This window comes from Callorhinus ursinus, unplaced genomic scaffold (genome assembly GCF_003265705.2).
Source record: "Callorhinus ursinus isolate GAN/ISIS: 27379988/994484 unplaced genomic scaffold, GSC_fseal_2.0 scaffold30, whole genome shotgun sequence".
NCBI lineage: Eukaryota > Metazoa > Chordata > Mammalia > Carnivora > Otariidae > Callorhinus > Callorhinus ursinus.
Window position 1 is genome coordinate 15,569,915 of NW_027397092.1, and position 25,318 is coordinate 15,595,232.

Sequence of the window (25,318 nt, forward strand, 5' to 3'; positions counted from 1 at the left end):
ATCTTTGGCCACATAAAATGGACTAGAAAAAATACCAGAACTAAAATTAGCTAGCTATTACAATAGATGAGGCATGATGAAATGAGGACTTAAATGGGGAGTAAAAAAGGAATGGCAGAGAGAAAGGGACTATAGGGAATATGTGTACTGCCACAATTAGTAACTTAGGTGCCTTTAGCAACGAATGAACACCTCGGTCAGGGAATTCAAGGAAAAGAGAGAGGGGGCCCACATATACACCAGAGTTCATAAGCTTGGGTGACTGCAGATAGCATTCTCATTAGTCTTAAAACGAAAACAGAAGAGTCAGGAGGAAGCCGGATTTTCGCTTGGGTTAGTGGCAGAGAATGAGCAGAATCTAGAATATAAGTGGAGTTCTCAGAGCAGACATTCAAGACACAGAAGATAAACGCTGTTCTGAGTTGCTGTTATTTGGGGATGAGGAAAATCCCTAAACCTTGAAGAAGATAAATTCTTTTGAGTCTTACTGTATCTTCCAGATTCTTTTCAAATTCCTCCAGAAATCGAGTCATAGCAGGATCACCTTCAAAATCATTAAAATGATTATTTACCCATAATAACACAATCCGTGTTACCTGTGGAAACATGGAGGGAGCATACAGTTATGAGAGGCATTCTTTCTGCAGAAGTATATTCCAAAAGCATGTCCAAGAACTGAGGGGGAATGGAACTTCATGGCTAATCCCTTCACCCCCTATCCCGCATGCAAAAGGTTCATTCTTACAGAGAGGCATGGTTTATTTTGACCTTTTGTTTCCTGGGGGACACAAGCAACAGAGAGCGCCAAGACTGTACCCTCGTGAAAAAACAAAACAAAATAAAAAACCCACCATAAACCTGCATGCTAAGCTGTAAGAAGTACATAGAATGTATACCTCAGACAGTATCCTAAAATGTGAGCTTCTAAGGGGAGGCAATCGTATCAGAAGTGTTTATATAGCCAAGCACATGTTTAACCAAGTCCTAACATAAGCACATCTGAACTTACTTCATTATACTGTGACTTTTCAAAGCCGTAAAGTGATTTGCTTACTTTGTGTCACAGATTAACAGAAAAGTTAATGGAAGCTGAACTGAATCATGCACATAACAATGGAAGTAATTTAAGTTACATATTTTTTAAACTGTGGTAGAATACACATAAAAGCCACCATTTAAAACACTTTAAGGTGTACAGCTCAGTGGCATTTAGCACATTCACAATGGTGTACAACTATCACCACTCCCTAGTTCCAGAACATTTTTATCACCCCAAAAGAAAACCCCATTCCGATTACGGAGCCACCTCACTTTCTGCCCTCTCTCCAAGCAGCCACTAATATGTTTTTCTGTCTCTGTGTATTTTGCCTATGTTGGATATTTCATACAAAATGTGACCTCTCGTGTCTGGCTTCTTTCACTTAGCATTATGTTTTCAAGGTTCATCCATATTGCAGCTTGTACTACTTTTCCCTTTTATGGCTGAGTAACATTTCATTACATGGCTATACCACAGTTTATTACCCATCCACCAGTTTATGGACATTTGGGTGGTCTCTATCTGTTGGCTATTGTCAGTAGTGCTATGAACATCTGTATCTAAGCTTCTGTTTGCATACCTGTTTTCAGTTCTTATGGATAAATACCTAGGAGGAGAACTGTGGGGCTATCTGGTAATTCTAAGTTTTACTTTTTGAAGAAATGCCGAACTGTTTTCCAGAGCAGCTATAATATTTTACATTACTACCAACAATGTATGGGAATTCCATTTTCTCCACATCCATATCCTTGGCAATGCTTGATACTTCCTTTCCTTTTTAAAAGCCATCCTAGTGGGTGTGAAGGAGAATCACTGTGGTTTTGATTTGCATTTCCCTATGAATAATGGTGTTGAACATCTTTTTCATGTGTTTGCTAGCCATTTATATATCTTCTTTGGAAAACAGTCTTGGACAAAAGGCTTGAATAGGTTATTTTCCAAAGAAGATATATAAATGGCTAGCAAACACATTTTTACGTTGTGTTCTCTTTTTGCTGTTGAACTGCAAGGGTTCTTTATACATTCTGGATACTAGACCCTTATCAGATATAAGATTTGCAAAAATATTTCTCCCATTCCACTTGTTGTCTTTTCTTTCAATTTAAGGCTTTAATTTTGATGAAGTTTAACTTATCTGTTTTTTGTCCTTTGTTGTTTGTGCTTTGGATAGCATATCTCAAATCCAAGGTCATGGTTTTTCTTAAGTTTTAAAATAAAAGATTTTATTTTTGTAAAAACAGCACGTCATTGTAAAGATTTAAACAATACATATGAATACAAAAAAGTTTAAGAAGGTCATGATTTTTTAACCTCTTCTTTTAAGAGTTTTATAGTCTTAGCTCCTGTATTTAGGGTCTCTGACTCATTCTGAGTTAATTTTGTATATGGGGTAAGGTAATGGTCCAATTTCATTCTTTTGCATGTGGATATCTAGTTGTCCCTCACTCATATTTTTGCTCATTCTTCAGCATACCTTTATCTCCTCAGGAACTCAAGTAACTACACATAACTCCAAAGGGGGTGGGGAGGCAAGCCTGTAGTTTAAAACACTTTAGGGCGCCTGGGTGGCTCAGTTGGTTAAGCGACTGCCTTCGGCTCAGGTCATGATCCTGGAGTCCCTGGATCGAGTCCCGCATCAGGCTCCCTGCTCGACAGGGAGTCTGCTTCTCCCTTGACCCTCCCCCCTCTCATGTGCTCTCTCTCTCGTTCTCTCTCTCTCTCTCAAATAAATAAATAAAATCTTTAAAAAAAAAATAAAAAAAAAAAACTTTAGTTTCCTAAACAATGGAATTCCAGAGTCCAGGTACATCTAATTATTTCTTTTAAGACTCAGATGATGGACACTGGGGAGGGTATGTGTTGTGGTGAGCGCTGTGTATTGTTTTAAGACTGATGAATCACACACCTGTACCCCTGAAACAAATAATACATTATATGTTAATAATTTAAAACAAGATTTAACTCAGAAAGACATACCAAGCAATTATGACCCTACTTTTATTTTTCTTAAAATAAGTAACCTCCTACCAATTTGCTGAGGTATTGCTACTCTTTCCACTGAATGTACAAACACACTGTGAAATAAGGTAAGATGATTTAAAATAGCAAACGATGTTTAATGCAAAAAAAAAAAAACTCAAATGTAGATTTAAAATAAGTCACAACAGAGAGATATTAGGATCTAAAAGACTAATTGTTGTAAAATGATTATGAAGTCTTTAACTCAAAAATCAACATATTTTTATTTGGGGGCTTACAAACAATCTACGCTCCCCTGAAAATAATTTACTTGGTGAATATTCTTTCTAAACTACTAAGTTTTAAGTGTTTTACTGATCTCCTTCAGAAACAAACATTTTGATAAAGTTCAAAAACACTCTTATGCAGCTCTCATGTTTTCTGAGTTTATAGCTATACCACAGACTATTTCAGTTATTAACTTTAAAGACTTATATCCACTTTTTAACATGCTTTTTTCCACAAAAGTAACTAAGTAGAGCTATGTTTTTTAGGTGAAGTAAATTTTGTTATCAAAATAAATATTTATCAACTGTAAAAGGTTTTATGAATAAAATTTATAGGTTAAAATCACTTCCATGCCCTTCATATTTATAAAACCAACCTTATCCCGTAAGTTGTCGATTTTAAACCATTCCAGTAGTTTGATCCCAACATCCAAAGGACTTGGAAGAAATGTCCTGTAAGTCAGTAGGAAATCTTCTATATAAGTTGGGTCCACAATAGAATGTTCTTCTATTAAATGCATAATGAGACGCTCAGGTGTTGCCTAAAAATCCAAGGATAGAAAAGATCATAAAAGAAACAAATAGCTGATTAGTTGCCTTTGTAGTCACTCTATTACACAATTCGTCAAAGCAGAGTTTCACTGTTAAAATACTTAGCAGTGGGAGAAGGTAGTCTGTACAGGCTGCAATCCACCAGCACCCAGAGGTTGAAAGAGAGAAAAGACAGAGGATGAAAATACCCACCAGCATTTACTCAGTTTTAGCGCTTTTAATTGTCATTTTATCCTAGCAGGGCTTTTGAAATTCAGTGATTTACCCCTGTTCTGGCCTTTTTCTACAACTGGGGTGGGGGTGGGGGGGGAATGACATCTTAAGCCACCAGATGGAGTAAGTCAGAGTTAAACTTAAAAAACAAAACAAAGCAAAACAAAACAAAAACCTTTCCTCTAAATTTAATCATCCTCAAATCTCTTCTACCCCAGGCTATAGGAACAACGTACCAGTTCAAGACAGTGTGTTTTGTTGTTTTTACTTCCTAGAAAAGAAGTTTCTTTTTCTACAGTTTCTCCATGCTAGTTCACCATCTTGAGAGGAACCAGAAGTTCTATATATAGTTTTTCATTAATTCAGTTTTAACTGCTTGCCTGTCTCCAGATTTATAAAAAGGAATGTAAACAACATTTATCTACGGCTCTGCTTTAGGCTTCTGAATCAATGTTAAAATTTATTACCTTTGCAGCCTTTTCAAAAGTGTGTACAGAACAAATGTAAAGATAAACCAGATGTTAAACCAAATATAAAAACCAACTGTTGTACATAACCTCAAATTTCAATTCACCCAAACAATTTCACTGGTGAGAATAACCGTATGGTAAACATACATCAATACTAATAATGTTATCTAAGAATTTACTTAAAAAAAGGTATATAAATCATTTCTCTAGAAGGAAGTCAAAGTAAGGTTTCTCATATAACATATTTAAGGGACAAGGCAACCACAGGTCATTCCTATTCTTCCACCCTCCAAAACAATCTAAGTCAAAGAGTACCAAACTGGGCTTAACTTTCAAAGGCCAATCTTGAGTTGAGGTATTTAAATCTGGTTCTTAGATTTATGTATAGTTAAGTCGGGGAAGGAACTGATCAGTATGTTAAAGAAAGTTTATTATTCTGACTAGCTAAATCACTGGGGCAGGATATCTGTAGACACTAAGCCATATATTCAAAACTATATTTAAAGGTGAGCCCCATAGTCATGCAGAGGCATGTCACCAAGGGGCTCACTAGTACCCAACAAGGTAGGATTCTGGGAGACAGGGTGAGCAGAGTTGGCAGGCAAGGGAGATGACTGGAATGGTGACACTGGCATGATAGAGACTGGTTACAATGAGCAAGTAAGTACATACACAGAGCATAACAAGAGTCACAGCAGGAGAAGGCATTTACAAATATGAAAAGAGAAAGGAGAGGAAAAACTGTGGTACAGCACTGGAACTGGGTATGCTCGTATGAACTCATGATTATTATAAATAGATGGAGACATATACAAAGTTATATATGCATATGCATTAACTGTAAGTATACATTTAATATAAATATACTATATAGTAAATACACATCTTTCCTTGCTGTGTCTGATCAGAGGTTCTAAAAGCAATGACACCTAACTAGGAATGAAAGACTAAGTGCCAAGATCTTGGGTGGTTGCTGTTGGTTTTTTTTAAAGATTTTGTTCATTTATTTGAGAGAGTGAGCAAGAGAGCATGAGAGAGAGAGAGAGAGAGAGAGACAGAAAGACAGAAAGACACAGGGGGAGGGGGCAACGGGAGGGGGAGAAACAAACTGCCCACTGAGCAGGGAGCCTGACTCAGGGCTCGATCCCGGGATCCTGGGATCATGACCTGAGCTGAAAGCAGACGCTTAACCAACTGAGCCACCCAGGCGTCCCTAAAAGATTTTATTTTTATGTAATCTCTCCACCCAATTGAGGCTCAAACCCACAACCCTAAGATCAAGAGTCACATGCTCCACCAACTCAGCCAGCCAGGCTCCCCAAAGACCTTAGTTTTTAAATGCTATTCTCCACTAGGAGGATCTAGGGCTCGCTGGAGAAAGGGCTGATTCCAAAGCTGGAACAGGAAAAGCACAAGATGAGCCTGAACATCTTGTTTTGCCAGATAATAGGAAAGCTCTCAAAACATGAGGGGGACATGTCAAAAGGATATAGGAGTCAGCCTTATGAAAGTCCCATTGGCCAAATCTGGGACAACCTGACCACTGGAACAACAATGATGGTGAGAGAATACAACACACAAATCCATGCCAGAATAACTGAGTTGATGGGGGAAAAGATAATTTTCATCCTTAGAGAAAAAGATAATAAATGTAAAAAAAAGGGGGGGAATTCATTTTAGGCAGGAGTCAATGAAAGAGTGGAGGACAGAAGTTAGCAGGATTTACTGACACTGTGTCAAAACATCTCTCCTCCAAACACTTAACAATTACAAAGGGTATAATGGTGACTTGATAGTGAACGAATGTGACAGACATCAACATGACCAGATGATTAAGGTAGATTTCACCACTGGTGGGACAGGTTGACATTACATGCTCCCTGATATGATGCACAGAGAAGAATAGGACATCATTTCTGTGGAATTCCTGCCAGAAAAGCATGACTTGTGTCTGCTCATGAGGAAACATTGGAAAGATCCACACTGAGGATGACACTACAGAATAAAAGGTGTGTATTCTTTATAACTGCTGAGAATATGAACTGTTCCTGGGTGAGATGCTGGATGAGAAAGGACAAAGCCATTGCTGGGATAGTCGGTGAAAATCTAAATAGGGTCTGTGGGCTGAATGGTTGTACTGTATCAATTTTTATTTCCCAACTTGAAGGGTTCCATGGTGTTGGAGAGTGTTGTTTTTAGGAAATACACAATGGAATATTCAGGTGTGATGCATCAGGCTTCCAGATTGTTCTCAAATGACTCAGAGAAAGATTGCTGACAATGGAGAAAACACAGTGAAATGCTAACGAGCAGTTAGGGATTCTGAGTGAGGGAGCTCAATACTGTTCTTGCAACTATTATCTAAGGTTGTAATTATTTAAAGAATTAAAAAAAACATGAACCCCCCATAAAAAGATAGTCTATGGTAATCCACCCATATGTTCATCTTTTCTACATATAAAGCTTATATTTATCAGTTTAGGAAAAGAAAAAGTGTTACAGAATAGCCTGACTCCTGAGGAAAAATGAATCTGACATCAGTCCTTCACATTATTTAATAAGTTCATGCATTTGTAGTGAATAACACATTTACTTATTTTGCAACCAAGACTAGGCTGAAAAGAGAAATGGTTATACGTTTTTATTTCCTCTATTTCAACTATAATTCCTCTATTTTACAATCTAGAGATCTTCCAAGAGACAGGGTATTGGGGGAGGGAGAGGAGGGAGACAAGGGGGCAAGTGGACAAAGGGTAGGGGAGAGGGAGCTACAGAAAAGAGTATGGGGTTTAATATTCAGACTCTACAATGTGCTAAGGCTTTTGGTTTATTCATTTAGTCCTAATAAAGCCCTGTTATATCATTTTCAGATAAGAAAACTGAGGTTCAGAGAAGATAATGCCTATTTCAATGCCATAAATATCCACTAAGCACTATGCATCTTCATCTACCACTTTCACACTTTTGTGATTAGTCCTTTCTTTTTTTTTTTTTTTTAAAGATTTTAATTTATCTATTTGACAGAGAGGGACAAAGAGAGAGAGGGAACACAAGCAGGGGGAGTGGGAGAGGGAGAAGCAAACTTCCCGCACAGCACGGAGCCTGACGTGGGGCTCCTGGGATCATGACCTGAGCCGAAGGCAGACGCTTAACAACTGAGCCACCCAGACACCCCTAGTCCTTTCATTTTCTGTTCTGTTTCTAAATACTGCTGTTTGGTTTTTTTTTTAAGTTCCAAAAGTTTTTAAATTCCGGTTAGTTAACATACAGTGTAATGTTAGTTTCAGGTGTACAATTCAGTGATTCATCACTTACATACAACACCCAGTGCTCATTGCAACAAATGTCCTCCTTAATACCCATCACCCACTTAACCCATCTCTCCAATGACCTCCCCATGCAGCAACCCTCAGTTTGTTCTCTACAGTTAAGAGTCTGTTTCTTGGTTTGCCTTCCCACCCCCTAATGTCCATTAGTTTTCTTCCTTAAATTCACATAGGAGTGAAATCATATGATATTTCTTTCTCTGGCTTACTGCTGTGTTCAATGAAATTAACTCCCATTGTCAATGGATCATAAAATGAATTTGGAAAGGAAAACTTTGACCAGTGTATTCTAAAATAATATCCTACCCATACTGATAATAAATGGCAATGTCACGCTTATTAAAATGTGTAAAAACCAACGTAGAAAAAAGCAAAAGAACCAACACATTCTAAAGTTAGTGAATTATCTTGCACTGCACAAGAAGTGGTTCAAAGCCTTATGAACAAGAAAGCTTTATTCTATCAGTGACTAGAATAATAAATAAAAACACCCACCTTGATTACAATGTGTCCTTTCCTGGTTCCACTCCGATCTAGTTCACGGTGCTCATGCACCATAACAATTTCTCCCTCTTCCTCAACTTTATGGGTATTTTTCTCCACATGATTTAAAATTCTCCAATAATCCTGCTGGGCTATGCAGACAAACTGTCCGAGAATAACATGGGGACAGTTAATGAACCTGTAGTACATAAATATATCACTATGCACCAAGGCAGAGCACAAAGGTAAGAAATCGAGTGGCATCAGTTCTTTTTTATTCAATCCCTTTAACTCTTCACAAAAATCAAGGTGAAATAAATAATTCACGTACAAAGAGACCAAAGAGGTTAAATCCTTTTGAATTCTGCTCTAAAAGGAGAAGTGAACATCTACTTCTCTCAAAACTGACACTAGGCAAAGAAAACATGAAGCAGGATTAAGTTAGAAACAACTTAGAAGTTCCTATTTCTTTCCTTTATTTAAAAAAAAAAAAAAAGGACTAAACTGGCTATTACCCAATAGAGATTTAACAAACCAACATTTCGTATAATCTCTTCTAAAAATTTATACTTTGTTCAATTCCACAAATGTTTGAGTCAGACACAAAATCTAGTTTCCTTTTATTAACTGTGAGCTTCTGAAAACTCCCAATTCTCAAATCAAGTTATTTTATTTTGAGGAAGAAAAAACAGTCTCGGCCATTTTAAATCAACAAATGAGAATACAAGAGCAAAGAGATAAACTTACCTGACAATCATCTACTTTAGTCCTAACAACTCCATGCATGTATTGCTTATCCAGAGTGGGAGTAATTCCAAAACTATTTCCCATAAAGAGATTTTCAACTTTTCCATCTGGATGAGTGATTTCTACAGTGCCGTTTAAAATAACATACCATGAGTCAAGCTACAGAGAAAAAGACAGGTTTTAAGAATCTTTTTAAAAAGGTAGTTAATACGTTAACTTGAAAAATAATCAACACATATAACTTGTATATTTTTAAAAAGAAAAAGATCTGGTTATATTACTTTATACTGTCAGAAATCATCCTATGCCTGTCTATGCAAACTAATAAAGCTTATTTTACTCTTTCCTCTTTTAGTCACCAAATGACATCAGGGGGACCTTCATAATTTACCAAATACTCGGAGAAAAATGATGGTAATGGTTAAAACCATAAGCTCCTGAAATCTGTATTCAGATCCTGCCACTAACTGGGTGACTGACTCTGGGCAAGTTATTTAACCTCTCCATGCCCCCGTTTCCTGATTTCTAAGTGGGCTTAACAAGAGTACCTATCATAGGACCTTTGTCTTAATGAAATGAGTTTATACATACTAAACTACATACACACTGAGTGCTTAGAACAGTGCCTAGGGCATGGCCAGCGCTCAAAAGAAAAAAAAAAAGATAGCCAGCAATTAATTCAGAAAGATAACTAAAACCCTGAATTTTAAGGCAGAGTTGACAAAATACTGAAAATTTCTCTTAATGTTAAGAAAATACTGCCTTCATTTATATAGCAACATATGATGCTCCTAGAAGTTAACTCGATATGTATCAGTGAAAGACCACTTATTCTCCTTTAGTATACCTCTTATCAGCCTACACTTTCAACAGTTTAAAGGTGATTCAAGGGAAATCTGGATTATCAGTTCTCAAGGAGAATCAGTAGCAAAAAATTTTTTTCAAAAGCATGTTTTTGGGTTATTTCAAATATGAAATTCACTCACTGTGCAATTTGTGGATAACATAATTTACTTGAGAACAAGGACTGTGTCTAGTTTTTCCACCACTACACTGTGTCTAGAACAGTACCCAGCACAAAGTAGGCACACAACAAATTTTTGCTGACAGAACTGTGGAAAATTAAGAGAATACAAAAATTTGTGGAAAAGTTCTTCAAAATTCCACTTTTTACATAGATGTTGTTAGAAGTTCAGTTTCTCTATGTTTATATTACTTTATACTGTTGAAATAGATTAGACTGTCTTGCCTTTTAAGAAAATTTAATACTAAATTCATTTGTTCATGAAACTTTTTTTTTTTTTTGAAGATTTTACTGATGTATTTGACAGAGCGAGACACAGTGAGAGCAGGAACACAAGCAGGGGGAGTGGGAGAGGGAGAAGCAGGCTTCCCACTGAGCAGGGGCCGATGCAGGGCTCGATCCCAGGACCCCGGGATCAGGACGTGAGCTGAAGGCAGATGCTTAACGACTGAGCCAACCAGGCGCACCCCCCCCTTTTTTTTTTTTTTTTAAAGATTTTACTTATTTGACAGAGACACAGGGAGAGAGGGAGAAACTTCTTTTCTTGAGTCTATCCTGCCAGATGTTTAGGATATGGGAAAAAACATGTAAATAAAGCTAGAGATAAGGCCCCTGCCTTCAGAGAGATTCCATCAAATTTTAAAATACTTGAATACCTACATATTACATTGGCAGGCATATAATAATTACTTAGCCACTGATTACTGAATTACATTTTAGTCATTTCCAATAAATATAAATATGCTGCAATGAACATCTTTTGGCATAACTCTGAGTTTTATATTATGTACTGAACAAAGACTCATAATGAGTGAAATAGGAAAGAGACTGTTAATTCTTCAAGGCCCATGTTAAAAATTTCTAAATGACTTTCCAGAAATGCTGTTTATATTCCAGCTAGCAGTATATGACAATTTTCATTGACTGATATGTCAGCATTTTTATCAGTTTGATAAGAAAAACTGAAGTAATTCCTAACAGCAGTAATTCCTCTGCATCCTCCCTTCACCTACCCAAGGTTACCAGCCAAACATTTCTAAACATAGAACTGCCACCACATAAATGCCTCAAATGACAGCAATTCACCAGGAGGCATAGATATCAATACTTTTTACTCTTTTTTTTTAATGTATAACATAGAAAATGGATAAGGAGAGTAAATAAATATTTTAAATAATGACAAATATACAAATAGATTAAGAATTTTTTTAAAGTATTACAACTTGAGAAGTAAAAACAAATTTGGTTCAATGAATGTTATTTATTGAACATTTATTCTATGCTAGGTTCACTGCTGGGAAATAAAAATTAAGACAAAGTAAAGCCAAAACAAAAATAAAAACTTGTTATTTTTAGAAATTATAACAAACCCAAACTCAGCATTCATGTAAAAAATCGTATAAATTTCAAAAGTCAAGATTTACATAAGTTTATGGAAATTAAATCATTCTAAAAATTAGCTCCCACACTAAATAATATGCAACATTTATTTGCTAGCCTACCTCTTGCCCATCTTCAAGAATAATAGCTCCAGCCTGCTCTACCACTTCAAAAATCATCACTGAGCAGAGTTCTCTCCTTACAGACATGGTCATGTTTGCAAAAGCAGGGAGCTGGTGCATAAACTCCAGTAATTGTTCTAGTAAAAAAAAAAAAAAAAAAAAGAAAGAAAGAAATTTTGGTATAGACACCATCAAAGACTATACTTTAAAGATCCAATAAAATCTAGAATTGAATACCCAATTTTCTAATCAACTTATGAATTTATCTGTTAACATTGAGCAACCAAGGTATGAGATGACTGTTGGTTAAAAAAAAAAAAATCAATGATTTAACAGATATTTCAGAATCACACAAAAAAATAGGCATATTGGAAGATACCCAGAATTCACAACCTCCAGAGAGAACCAGAAACCCATCTCCTAGCCTGAGATGTCACTCCATGGTAGTTAAGTTAGTGATATCCTTCCATCTAACAGATTAGCAAAAAAGTCTTTTTTCTAGTTCTTATCAGGATAGAGTTAAAAAAAAACCCAGTTATTAATAAATGTCAACAATTAAGCAATGAAGGATAACAAATTTGAATTCTAGTTCCAAACCGCTGAAGCAACTGCAAGGTAACTCTCTTTATAACCAACAAATGTTTATGAGTGCCTGCCTTAGGGCAACATTACTGGTACAGATACATGAGTAATAAGATAAATATAAGGGAGAAACACATATACAAGCAGTCAGCTAAGGGATGAAAAAGAATTAACTATAAGGTGCTATTTATCCAGATAATTGGGAGATAATTGTATTTCAATTCTTAAAAAACTGTGAAAAGAGCACCGTATACAATTCTTTATCATTAAAAATGTACTTTCAATTTCTGTCCAGGTACTATTCATAACATGGGTCTAAACTGCAAGTTAATTAACGATATTATGTCGTTAGAATGGCAAGGAATGTTCAAATGTACTGATCTTTACTCACACAGATTATGATTTTTAGTAGTAGCGTCTTCTGATTTGAATGACAGCAATATGGCTATTATAAAAGGGAAACCTAGGATAAAATCTTAATTGAATCCTATCAGTATATAATGACACTAAGTAATCTTTGTTCTTAAAGAAAACATTAGCATCTTTAGTATTATTCAACCTCCCAAAGTAATTAGTTCGTAAGAAATTAAAGGAAAACTCATAAACTTTTATCCAAAAATTATATACATTTTTTTTTCACGCTAGACAAGTAAAAAGATGACTTCTGATAACGTGAAAAAAAAATTTTTTTTTTTAAAGATTTTATTTTATTTGACAGAGAGATAGAGAGCACAAGTAAGCAGAGAGGCAGGCAGAGAGGGAGAAGCAGGCTCTCTGCTGAGCAGGGAGCCTGACGCGGGGCTTGATCCCAGGACCCCAGGATCATGACCTGAGCCGAAGGCAGCCGCTTAACCGACTGAGCCACCCAGGCGCCCCTAACGTGAAAAATTTTTAAAAAGCTAGACATCAGACACTGTTGTACTGTATCTTAAATACCTTATGGTCATGAAGAGGGAAATTACTTTAATGCAGTCAAGCTTTTGTTTTATAATTGGGAGCAGCCAGGATATGAGGGCTATCTGCTTGTGACATGTATCACCCCAGTAATCGCCAGCGGTGATTCAGATGACCTGCCTGGCTAGGCAGGTGTCCCCCTCCTCCCTGACTGTTCCGTGTGCAGCCCTCTACAAGCTGTGCGCTCAGTTCAAGAGGATGAACTTCCCCGATAAAGGATGACTGTTATTTGGCCAATGGCATTCCACTAGCTATACTCCCCTGCTGTATCTTCCAAACGAACTCTCAAATTGGGGCAGCCGGCCTCCAAGATGGCTCCAAAGCTCTTATTATTCATGATCTTATGCAGTGCCCTCCCCCGTTACTCTGTGTGACACTCCTGAGGCGAAATCATAAAAGATAATGTGGCATCTGCCTTACTCTCCCTTGGATTACCTGACTTGGGGGAAACCAATTGCTACACTGTGAGGATATTTAAGAGCCTATGGAGAGGCCCACACGGCAGGAACTGAGGTCTTGTACTAAAAGCCATGTGAGTAGCCACACTGGAAGTATATCCTCTAGCTCAGCCCAGTGAAGCCTCAGTTAACTGTAACCCCTGCTGACATCCTGACTACAACTTCATGAGAAACTGAGCCAGAACCACTCAGCTAGGCTGCTCAGGAATTCCTGACCCACAAAAGCTATGAGAAAATAAACATGTTATTTTATGCTACTAAGCTTCAGGTATTTTGTTATGCAGCAAGAAGTTAACTATATATAAATTAAACTATAAAATTCTTATTGTGAACAGATGTATTTCTTACCAATGTCGTCATCAGTTTTGTCTGCAGGTTCTTTCTCGAGACATTCTCGAACAAGATCTCGCCCCTGTAGTGGATCTGTTCGATCAATCTCTTCATCCTCCTCTTCTTCATCTTCAGAATCAACGGGTCCTTCTGGAAGACGTGTTAAATCTACATCTCCTACCTCACTTTCCGTAGCCTACAGAAAGAAATCTTGATTGATTATGTTATAAAAATTGTATGTCACAGCCTGAATTAATCAAAACTACTTCTCCCTAACACTATAAAGAATCAGGCAATACTGTGTTATATCAAAAGCAGAAAATACTTATTTATAAAAGGCTTCTCTCTGCCCAAAAAGACAGGCTCATGGTGATATCCAGATGATAAATCTGAGCAAGTTTATAAAATGGTCAAGAGATGTAAACATCTGGATTAATACCTGTTTTCCAAATAACGTGTATTCCTTAGAAGTATAACAGTTCCTAAAACATAAAGTGCAGGAAAGAGACAGTTTACCAACAATCGTTTTATGAGTATCTATTAGTCTCTGCTGGGTGTTGCAAATAAGATGGTCTTTCACCAAAAGATTTAGAGTCCAGTAAGGTAGGCAACCATGATTGTATTAGGAAGAAGAGCTGAGATTATCGCAACCAATGTTTAAAATAAGCTTACACTTCAACCTCAACTTTGGAAATATATTGGTCTCAGATATTTATAAAGAAACTAGCAGATTTCTTGGCAACTGTAAATTTAAATATCAATCATAGTCAATTTAAAAATCATCACAGAAAATAATGAAATAATAAATAATTGGGACATACTGAAGCAAGCTACAAGGTGCCAGAGGACTAGACAGACAAGACAGGGGCACAAACCTGCAAACAACCAGGTTCCTTAAGGCCAAAACTGCCTCTACTTTCTTGCTACAGAACTTTAGAGTTTAAGTGGAATCACTTCTGAATATATATCCTTGGAACCACAAACTTGCTAGCAGGTTATTATTACTTTTTAAAAAAGTTTTAATTTAAATGTATACATGCTAAATGACTTTCAAAAACCTCATTTATTTACACACACGGATTTTAATCCAAGAAACTAGTGTTAAAAACACTTAATTTTTCAGAATATAAAAGCTCACCCCAAAGTAGCCTTCTTCCACTTTATCAAAATTTAAGGATAATCTACTTTATAAATTTGGGTTCTTAAACCACTGTCTTCATCACGATTTCAGGTTTTCATCCCATGACCCAGACTATTTCGACATAGTCTCCAAACCTTTTAGATTATATCTGGTAAAAAGATGGTTCACAGCAAAAATAAGCAAGATTCAACTCAGTTATGTGAACAGGCAAGGCTTACTGTCATCTGTGTGAGAAGTGAAGACGAGGGAAATTCTTTAGGGAAAAGGGAAATCATGGGTAGGAACTGTGAGAAGGGTACGAAAGGAACTGTTTTAGAGATCTTTTAAGGACACCTGCAAAGGAAAGAATGTAATCTATCCTTACAAATGTCTTCTTTAACTGTACTTTTGTCAAAGTACAATAAAAAGGATGAATAATATCACATTAAACTATTAAAATGTTAAAAGTATTTAAGAAAGATAAGGTGGCAAAATAAGAATTAAAATAGTAAAGAAAGAGCAGTCAAAAACATGCTAGGAAATTAAAAAGGATTTTGTAATTTAAAAATAAGTAAATAAAATGAGCTATGTAGAATCCAAGGTCTAATTTCTTGACTGAGCAAAGCCAAATCAGGTCTTTTAAAGTGAAGGAAGATATGATGACCATCAGGACTAGAAGTCATCGCATGGTATTTCTGAGGATGCAGTTTATTGGCAGAGTTTAATTCTCTAATAACTAGATGAGAATTTTTTTAAAAATGTAGTATTCACAATGTCCAGCATACAATAAAAACTTACTAGATAGATGAAGGAGGGAAATGTGATACATAACCAGGAGAAAAATCAATCAGTATAAAGAGACCCAGGAATGACAGACAGGAATGACAGAAACATAAGCAGAGTGAAAATGGGAAATCTAAGTACAGAAATGTAAACTGTAAGAGTAAACCTGAAGAAGGGCAATAAAAACTACCCCAAACTGAAGCAAGGAAATAAGGCCATAAAGAAATTTAAGAAGAGTCTGAGAGACTAATAAGATAACATCAATGGTTATTACCAAAAAAATGTAGATCAATAGATATGTCACATTTGTAAAGACAGGGTACAGAGAAGATCAGCCCTGGTCTTTCAACTACTTTATCCTAGCACGTGGATTACAGGAAACCCTCAAGAAGATTATAATACATTAAGTTCGGGGTCGGGGCGGGGGGAGGTATTTTTGGTGAAACAGCTAATATGGCAAGTTCATTAAACTTGTGTTTTTCCTTTCCTGCAGTATAATGTATGTCTGTGTTTATGTGTAAATATAATTTGGTGAGGCAGACAGTCTGAGATGATTTTTCTGATCACTTTGCCTTCCCCAAATGAACCACCAGAGGATATCCTTTTCCTGTTTGCATCTAGATAAAGAATGAGGGGAACTACAGGTTGGAATGAAAAGTCATACAAACTTACAAAAATCACATTTTCAAGTTTAGAGCCAATATTAAGCCTAATATTAACCTTAAACTTTCAGTGCTTCTCTTTTTTGCATTCCCATTTTGAGTACTTCATTCAGCCTTTTACATGTACCACTTAGGCTTTATGTTTCCTCTTTATCTCTTCTGCCAGAGCAAGAATGCTGTAAAATTAATCCTTCACAGTAATGCTATCCAGAATAGCCCATTCCATATTCTCTACAACAGGTCAGGCAGTTCAAGTAAAGCCTCCTTTGCCCTGGATATAATCAAGCTTTAATTACTAGGAACAATATTGGTTTCTACTTAAATGTAACTCAACTGAAAAAAAATTCTAGGTTACTTCCGAAGTGCCAACACTGTGCTATCTCAGCATGGAATACACAAGAAACATCCTGCCTGCACAAATTTTCCACTCATGATCCACAGAAAAACTGCTGTCGGTTTCCAAGACATGAGAGACGATATGAAAATGTCATCAAGGTGAAACTGCAGATAGAAGAGCATAACTAAAACACAGGGCTAGGACGAAGCAAACATGTTCAGGGAATAAAACATGTATTTTGTCATGGACCAGAATCCAGAATGTTCAAGTGGGGTAAGTGGAACAGAAAGCCAGATTTGCAGATTGTGGTTAGAAGTGGAAGGCTTAGAATGTGACTACAAATAAATGAAGAGTATAAGTTAGATAACGGTGAAGCTCTGAAACTTAAAATATATGAGTCAAGTCACACGATTCTCATAATTTATCTCACGTGGGAGTTTAAAAAATGGGAGTAGGAGCACCTGGGTGGCTCAGTCCTTAAGCGACTGACTCTTGATTTCGACTCAGGCCATCATCTCAGGGTCGTGAAATCCAGCCCCACGTTAAAATGGGAGTAGTCAAAGATAAATGAAATTTTTGACTAGCACACAGATACTTTTGACAGAAATATGAAAGTACAAGTATGGCATATTAAAGCATGGTATGGCAAAGCTAGCTGAGATGTCAAATGAACATCCTAGTGGAAATGTGGCACCGGTTTTAGAGAGACTGACAGTAGAGCTATGAATTAAGGACTCATGCTGCCATAGAGATAGTAACTGAAGCACTGGGATTTTTAGCACCATGTTTTACTTCCCACACAGAAACTAAAAAAGATGGATGGGGGATGAATGTATGCCTCAGGTTTCTAAAAAACAAGTTAATGAAAAGACAAATGCTTTATTTCACAATATTCCAGCTCTTGCTGGTATTCAGTCTGTTTACACACTGAAATAAATAGAAAAAGCAGTCAGAAAGAAGCACTCCTTATTTATCTCATGTACTCTTTGAGGATACATAAAATATTTGATCCAAGAACAATCTAACATCTTAATGCATAAATTTAGCTAAATTTTAAGCTAATCTGATCAGAAACATATTCATACCAAAAGATTACTTGCATTTTACCCAGACTGTGGTAAATGCTTTTTTTTTTTGAAGTTTCCTTGAGAGCCAAGGACTTTTATTTTTAAACATGAACACTCTCAAGAAGGAAATGCATAGGAGCACAGCCACACATTTGGCCATATAAAATGGTGTCAACAATTTTCTTGTTAAGAACTGCTGTTCGACTCTCTTCTCTCTTCCCCTCAAACCACCAAATTAAAAATAATTTCATTATTTCACAGGGCTTTACTTATACTGTTAGAAGCCATGACTGGATTAGGTGTTCGCTTTTAGAATCTATGCAGTGCCAAAATTTGGATGATCAAACTACCTCAACTGTCACTGGCCAAGGTATATACACACAGGCCAATGTCCACCTGTAACTAACGCGTGTATTCATAGCTTGAGTAAGTACTCCAAAGGAGGCCAGAGGTCAAGAGAAAGACCAAGGTCCAGTATTGCTATTCCTCTTCCCTTTGTTTTAGTCTGAGGATCTGACTGGATAGACACACACAATTTGGTTGGTGTTATTTACCTTATCTATTTTTTTTTTTTTTTAAGATTTTTCATTTATTTATTTGAGAGAGAGAGAGTACAAGCAGGGGGCGTTGCAGAAGGAGAGGGAGAAGCCAGCTCTCCACTGAGCAGGGAGCCTGACGCAGGGCTCCATCCCAGGACCCTGAGAACATGACCTGAGCCCAAGGCAGACGCTTAACCGACTGAGCCATGCAGGCACCCCTTTATCTGTGTTTTAATTGTAAGTCTAGATACTCTGCATTTGGGGGGATATATTTTATCAATTTATTTTTATTCTGTTCTTATTCCTTAATCTAGTAATTTTAACTTTAATCTTTTCCCACAATTTTATTCAACTTTATTTTTAACAGTACACTCTATTTACATCCTCCTTAAAATATGTTAAATATAGAAATACTACTGTGCACTGAGAAAAAAATAAGGAAAGCTTAGGTAACGTAATAAAAACTACCCACAAACCTACCACTAATTGAAAACATTATTATGATTTGGTCCCCTTTAATTCACGTTTACATTCCTTGTATACATGTATAAAATATATGTAATTATGTATGTAAGTGTATTTATTTAAGATACTGGTTTCTTCTGTTTCTAACTCTGTTCCTTTTTAACATAAACTGTTTCTATCCATTGGCTATTCACCTAAACTTAACGGAAGCCCAGGTTTGAGGATTTTTACCTTCTTTGGCCACTCTTAAGATTTATCTTACCTTTTTGCATATTTGACTTTAATATTATAATTATCTCCTTTAAATTTCTGAATTCCTGTTTTGGTTCTGGATTTAATTATTTAGTCCTCCTAAATTAATTAAAACTTTTTATTTTATTGATTACTTTTTAAGTTTAATTGCACCATGTTTTAAAGTATATGCCTCCCATAATACCCCCCTAAAAAAAAAAAAAACCCAAACTGCATGCCTCAATTTATGCGACCTTCTGGAAAATGCAAAACTGTAAAGGCAGAAAACAGATTAGAGGTTGCCAGGGCCTGAGGATCAGAAGATACTGACTACAAGGGGGCACAGAGTACTTTCTGAGGCGATGGAAACGTTCTGTCTTCATGGAGGCTATACTAATGAGGGTGAATTTATTCTATGTATATTATACTTCAGTGAACATCAAACATATAAACACAAACACAACTAATGATGTAGGAAAAAGAATGAATATGACTTGGTACTGGAAGTTATGCTCAAGGGAGAAGAGCCAATGATAACTTTCAGGTTTCTGGGATATGACATGTTGCCTTCTTCACTTTGTAATGGAGGCAGTCCTGTAACATGCAGGACAGCTGGCAAGCTTACTTGTCCACAGTTTAGCCAATGTTAAAATGACACTTTTAAAAGGTAGAATGAGCTGTACAAAGTGCTAGTGAGGAAAGAAAACATACAGAAGGTTGGAGCAGGGCAGTTACATACAAGGCCATAAGTCTACAGCAGAAGACCTCCAACTACCAGTAGGCGTGCTCCAGCCTCAGCCTCAGGTGGACAAACCAGTAGGTAGACATCCTGTAGATCTTACATGAGTGCAAGGCTTCAGAAGCTCCTCCAGGATCTTGCCAAAGATACAGGACCCTGCCGTGTACAGCCCATCTTCTAGTGCAGAGTAAAGCACTGGCCTTTCCAAGTGACCCTGATCTCAATCTGTGCACTAACCTTTTGTCCTTTCTCTTACAACCATCTCAGGCTGTTCCTTGCTCCAAAAAGGTGGTAACATCTGGTTTAGAAATGGATATACTAGCAAGATGAGGTACCTAGAGCTTAACAACACCACATCTCTGCTGTATGATTTCTCCGAACAAGGTCTAGACATTCCCACTTAGCCTATGAGAAATTTATAGCCATATCCCTGAACTTCATTAATCCAGGATCAATCTTCTCTAGGAAAAACAAAGAATCCAGAGGAGCTACAGCTCTACTTTGACTTTTAGGTGCGCAAAAACCCTTTTTCTTCCACATGACAATTCCTTTGGGGAGGGGTCGAATACTTGGAATGCAACACTCGGAGAGGCTCTGCACTTTTAAAAGTCACTGCACTTTTTAAGCGTATTTTTAAAAAATTACTTGTTCTGTCTCCTACAAAATGGTAAGGAGGAAGAATTCCTTGTTCTGTCTACTATAAAATGCTAAACGGGGAGATGTAGATGGCCGCAGCAATGACCTTTGTGGAGAAAAGCTATGCATAATCGAAAAATGGAGGTTTTTTTCCATTTTGTCTTTGCCTACAAACTTTCCTTGAGAGAAATGCTGATTCTCCTAAAATATCTGAAAACTCAGTAGACCCACAGTCTAAAATGTTTTCCTCGAGCAACAGTAACTCCATTTCAAAAGATGAGTAATATATAGTAGCCACTCGCCATATGTGACTACTGGTCACTGGAACTGTGGCTGGTCTGAACAGAGATGTACAGTAAGGTTATACTGAATTCTGGCTTTGGGAGACTCCCACATCTCCATACTGTGCATGCACCCTCACACCCCTCTGCCTGGCACCTTGGAGCCAGGGCCACAGCCTGGGCTGGCAGACCCTCGCCATTCCATCTCGTGCCCTGCTTGGTCTGTTGCAGAGTCGCCAAAGCTGGCAGTAGGAAGGCTGCAGTCCAAGTAGCTCTGGAAAGTCGGTTGTGGACTCAGGTCATTGGGCAATTCCACCACCTCAAGGATCGGCTCAAAACCAAGCTCCGAAGAGGATCTCAGCTCCTCCATGGCACTGATCCACGATTCAGTCTGCCCAGTCACCATGGAACCACCAGCCACAACAAACCCAAGAGAACCCCTCAACATTCCACCTGGAACTCCACTAGCAACTGGCAGCCTAGGAAGGTAGGTAGGCTTTCTGCATGTTGGAGCAAGCCTTTCTCTCCCTAATAAATAAAATCTTAAAAAAATCAGCTAGTAAATTAACTGTGATATTAATTTTTACAGGTACATGTTTGCTTTAAATTTATATTAAAATAATTTTTATACTGTCTTTGGAAGCCAGAATTTTTAAAAGTTAACTCATGATTTTAAACTGGGATTATGTGCTCAAATGATAATATTTGGATATATTATGCTAAATAAAATACATTATTCAAATTAATTTCACCGGTTTCCTTTTACTTATAAAATTTAATAGACCCCTTACAATAAAAAGCAACTCTATAACTATCTAGAATTTAAATAAAAACTTAATTTTCTTCAAGACTACTTATAGAACACTTAGTCTATTATTATAAAAATCAACCTTTTTGTAAGTTTAAGTTGTTTCACAAACTGTTTTTTTTTTTTTCCAAGAACTGTTTTTTAACACAGCAAGCATTATATATAATGAATTCCCCTGGATTAAACTCATTAAAAAGAACACTATATTCATACACTCCTGAACCATATTTAATCACTCTCAAAAGATCACTTAAGTTTGCAAATTTAAACAATAAATAAAGTGTATTTTCCCAAAGACATTCTGCCTGAATTTTATACCCTTAAATTAAAAGATACATGACCACCTAAAGCACAAGCATGGGTAATCTGGCAGACTAACAAAGCCACAGGCACAGCACACAAACTCCTAAGATATTACCTGATAGATATCAGATAAACTGCTGCTCCCAGAGTCACTGGCGATGCTACAACCAGACTGACTAGAAGACACATGAGTCACCTGTGGATGAGGGTTGTCTGTGATGTGCATCTTGGTAAGATCGGCCGGAAGCTGAAGAAGAAAAATAATTTAAGATATTCTAAACATCAAACATTACCTTTATTAGCGTCGTTGAGGAAGGTATAGAATTACTGAACCACTATATTGTACACCTGAAACATAACACTGTATATGAACTACACCGGAATTAAAATACTTAAAAATTTTTTTAAATAAAGAAATAAGTTCTTGACATATAACTTCTGTAACAAATATTTGTTTTATGTACATTACTGTGCAACCTCATTTCTAACCTAAATTTTCCACTTTTAAGAAAAATCTTAGGAAATAAGAACCAAATTAGTACTCTGACACTGTTAGTCAAGCCTAGAGTGGAATCCCACTGTGTAGATTTCAGAAGACATTACCATCGGTAATGGTATTTCAGAGGAAACACATGGTCCCTCTTTTTCTCCAAATAAAACTAACAGCTATTGCTACCTTCAAGTGTTCAGAATGCATTACTTACACACACACACACACACACACACACACACACACACAAAACACAAAATGGTCACTGATATGGAAAAAAAGAAGAGCAATATCTTGTGTTAAAGTACAGCACCTGGTAGCAAGACTTAGGAAAAAAAACAGTTGATTGCATTCCACATTTCAAAAATTTTGTAGACCTCTTTTCACATAACATTGTAGTAGTTTGTAAACCACTAAAAAATTTGTTAGTAATTATGATGATTTAATTGACGTCTATGCTAGGTGCAGGGATAAAGAGACATCAGAAGGAAACGACAGTATCACATCATCTTTAGTATGGTCACACTTTCATAGGGATGCAGGTTGCATAATATCTTTCGTACCAAAAACAAACCAGAACAATAACAAAAAGCCTCACAAAATCAATGCTCTGAGAATTAAAGTAAGAAACAAACGACTGTGCTCCAGAGTAGTGAGAGAAAGTTTTAAATAGGAGGCACGGTGATATATTTTCCACATAATTTCTCTACAACCTGCAATGCAGGAACATTAAGAGAAATGTATTTACTTTTTAAAACAGAGGTTCTCATTGCTTTAGTGCAGGAAAATGTTAGAGAAAGATGCACATAGTAGTAAAAACTAAATAAACCCTAAAGGAAAAATGGGCAAGTCTGAATTCTATTATCTTAAGAGTAGTCACTATAATTATAAAAACTACACACAGAGGGACGCCTGGGTGGTTCAGTCGGGTAAGTGTCTGACTCACGATTTCAGCTCAGGTCATGATCTCAGCGTCATGAGAATTAGCCCTTCGTCAGGCTCCATGCTCAGCAGGGAGTCTGCTTAAGATTCTCTCTCCCTCTGCCTCTCCCTCTCTAAAAACAAACAAACAAACTACACACAGAAATGACATTACACAATCCTCTGCCAGTGGTAACTCAGATAAATTCTATAACTAAGATAAACAAAAAAGCTGAAATACACACACATAATCTGGCCTGTGAGGTTTTGCTGATTCTTAAAGAGGGAGATGAAGAGACTCAGAAGCACTTCAATAGTCACTGGTTAAGGAGACAAAAGTTATATTCCAAGGCCTAGCATGAAAAGGCCATCCTTTGGACTGGGAGTCTGGAAAGAACATTTTACTCTAGGAATGAATATGATCCAAAAGTAAATTGATATCCATCTTAGAATCACCTAAATCCCTGATATTGTATTAAGGTTATACAGGGTTACCAGTGCTTCCAGTAGTCGACTACTGGAGTCACTGGTAACCCTGTATAACTTTAATACAAACAGGAATCTTTACCATAGGGAAAAAAAAATCATACTAGGTCTCAAATTATTTAAAATATTTTGCATATACAACACCCATTGCTCAAATAAAACCAGGCACATGAGAAGACTAGATAGCACTGATGAAAACTAAGAATAAACTTTAAAAAACAATAAAGAACTTTCAAGTGACAGAATAATCAGATTGTAAAATGACTGTTTTTAATATATATAGCAAGGGCAGGCAAACATTCTCTTTAAAGGACCAAAGAACATATATTTGACACTTGTGCAGGCAACATACAATCTCTGTGGATACTTTTGACTTTTTTTTTTTAATAACCCTTTAAATATGTAAAAATCATTCTTAGCTCACAGGTCATACAGCTCACTGGCCATGTTTTCCAATATAGCAATACATGATACAGACAACTGAATCTTGAAAAACACAGGTTTGAACTGTATGGCTCCATTTACGCATGGGTTCAGTAACATGGGAATTCTTTTTCAATACACTCCACTAAATATATTTTCCTTAGATTTTTTCATAACGTTCTCTTTTCTCTAGCTTTATTGTAATACATATATGAAATATATCTTTTTTTATATTTTACAAAATATGTCTTAATTGACTATGTTATTGGTAAGGCTTCCATTCAACAGTAGGCTATTAGTAATTAAGTTTTTGTGGACTCAGAAGTTACACATGGATTTCTGACTGCTCAGGGGGTCAGTGGCCCTAACCCCTGTGTTGTTCAAGGGTCAACTCTACAGAGGAAAAGACTAAGAATTGTAGCAAAGAATAATTAACAAAAAATAAAATTAAAATTCTCGAATTGAAAAGTAAAGTTAAGGAAATTAAAAAGTCAAACATGGACTCAATATGATTTGACAGAGCTAAGAAGAAAATTAGTAAAGATTGGCCTAGATTGGCCTGAAAAAATATCCAGAACGAAGCATCAAAGTAAAAAGGAGTGAAACTGGGAGAGAAGGGACCAGAACCACGGGGGATACAGTGAGAAGGTAACATTTGAATAATCAGAGTCATAGGAAAAAAAGACCAAGGCATAGAAGATAATGGCTGAGCATTTTTCCAGACTGACAAAAAATACAAAGTCACAAATCAAGCAGCTTTAAGAATGACCAACAAGATAAATAACAAAACCATATCTATGTAAACTAGGGTGAAACTAGTAGGGAAGAAAAAAAGACAAAGAGAAGTCTTAAAAGCAGTCAGGGAAAAAAAGCGATTACTTAGACAAGAGCAAAATTAAACTGATGGCTGAACTCTCAACAGAAATTTGAAAGGTAGAAGAGAATGGAGTGGTATCTCCAAGAGCTAAAATTCTGTACCCAGCAAGAAGAATCCTCGAAAAAAAGGCAAAATACAAAAGACTTTCAGAAAACAAAAACGAAGACAAATACTCTGTAGCAGATCTACAATCAAGGAAATCCACTGAGAGAAAGAAAACAATT

The 25,318-nt window shown here is 36.6% G+C and overlaps 1 protein-coding gene across 9 annotated transcripts in view; it reads right to left on the minus strand.

The window, feature by feature from the left end:
• The window catches only part of RAPGEF6 (Rap guanine nucleotide exchange factor 6), a 195,020-nt gene that overhangs the window by 72,985 nt on the left and 96,717 nt on the right, over nucleotides 1-25,318 (minus strand). For 8 of the 9 annotated variants that reach the window (XM_073878621.1, XM_025860756.2, XM_073878623.1 and 5 more), the window contains 7 exons: nucleotides 22,013-22,144; nucleotides 13,945-14,122; nucleotides 11,603-11,739; nucleotides 9,077-9,235; nucleotides 8,342-8,494; nucleotides 3,663-3,827; nucleotides 489-596 (listed from right to left, as the gene is read on the minus strand). In XM_073878621.1, the coding sequence (XP_073734722.1) occupies nucleotides 489-596; nucleotides 3,663-3,827; nucleotides 8,342-8,494; nucleotides 9,077-9,235; nucleotides 11,603-11,739; nucleotides 13,945-14,122; nucleotides 22,013-22,144 (1,032 nt within the window). Of the gene's footprint in view, nucleotides 1-488; nucleotides 597-3,662; nucleotides 3,828-8,341; nucleotides 8,495-9,076; nucleotides 9,236-11,602; nucleotides 11,740-13,944; nucleotides 14,123-22,012; nucleotides 22,145-23,333; nucleotides 23,739-25,318 lie in introns of those variants that run through there. The other variant, XM_073878625.1, reaches the window with a different exon arrangement.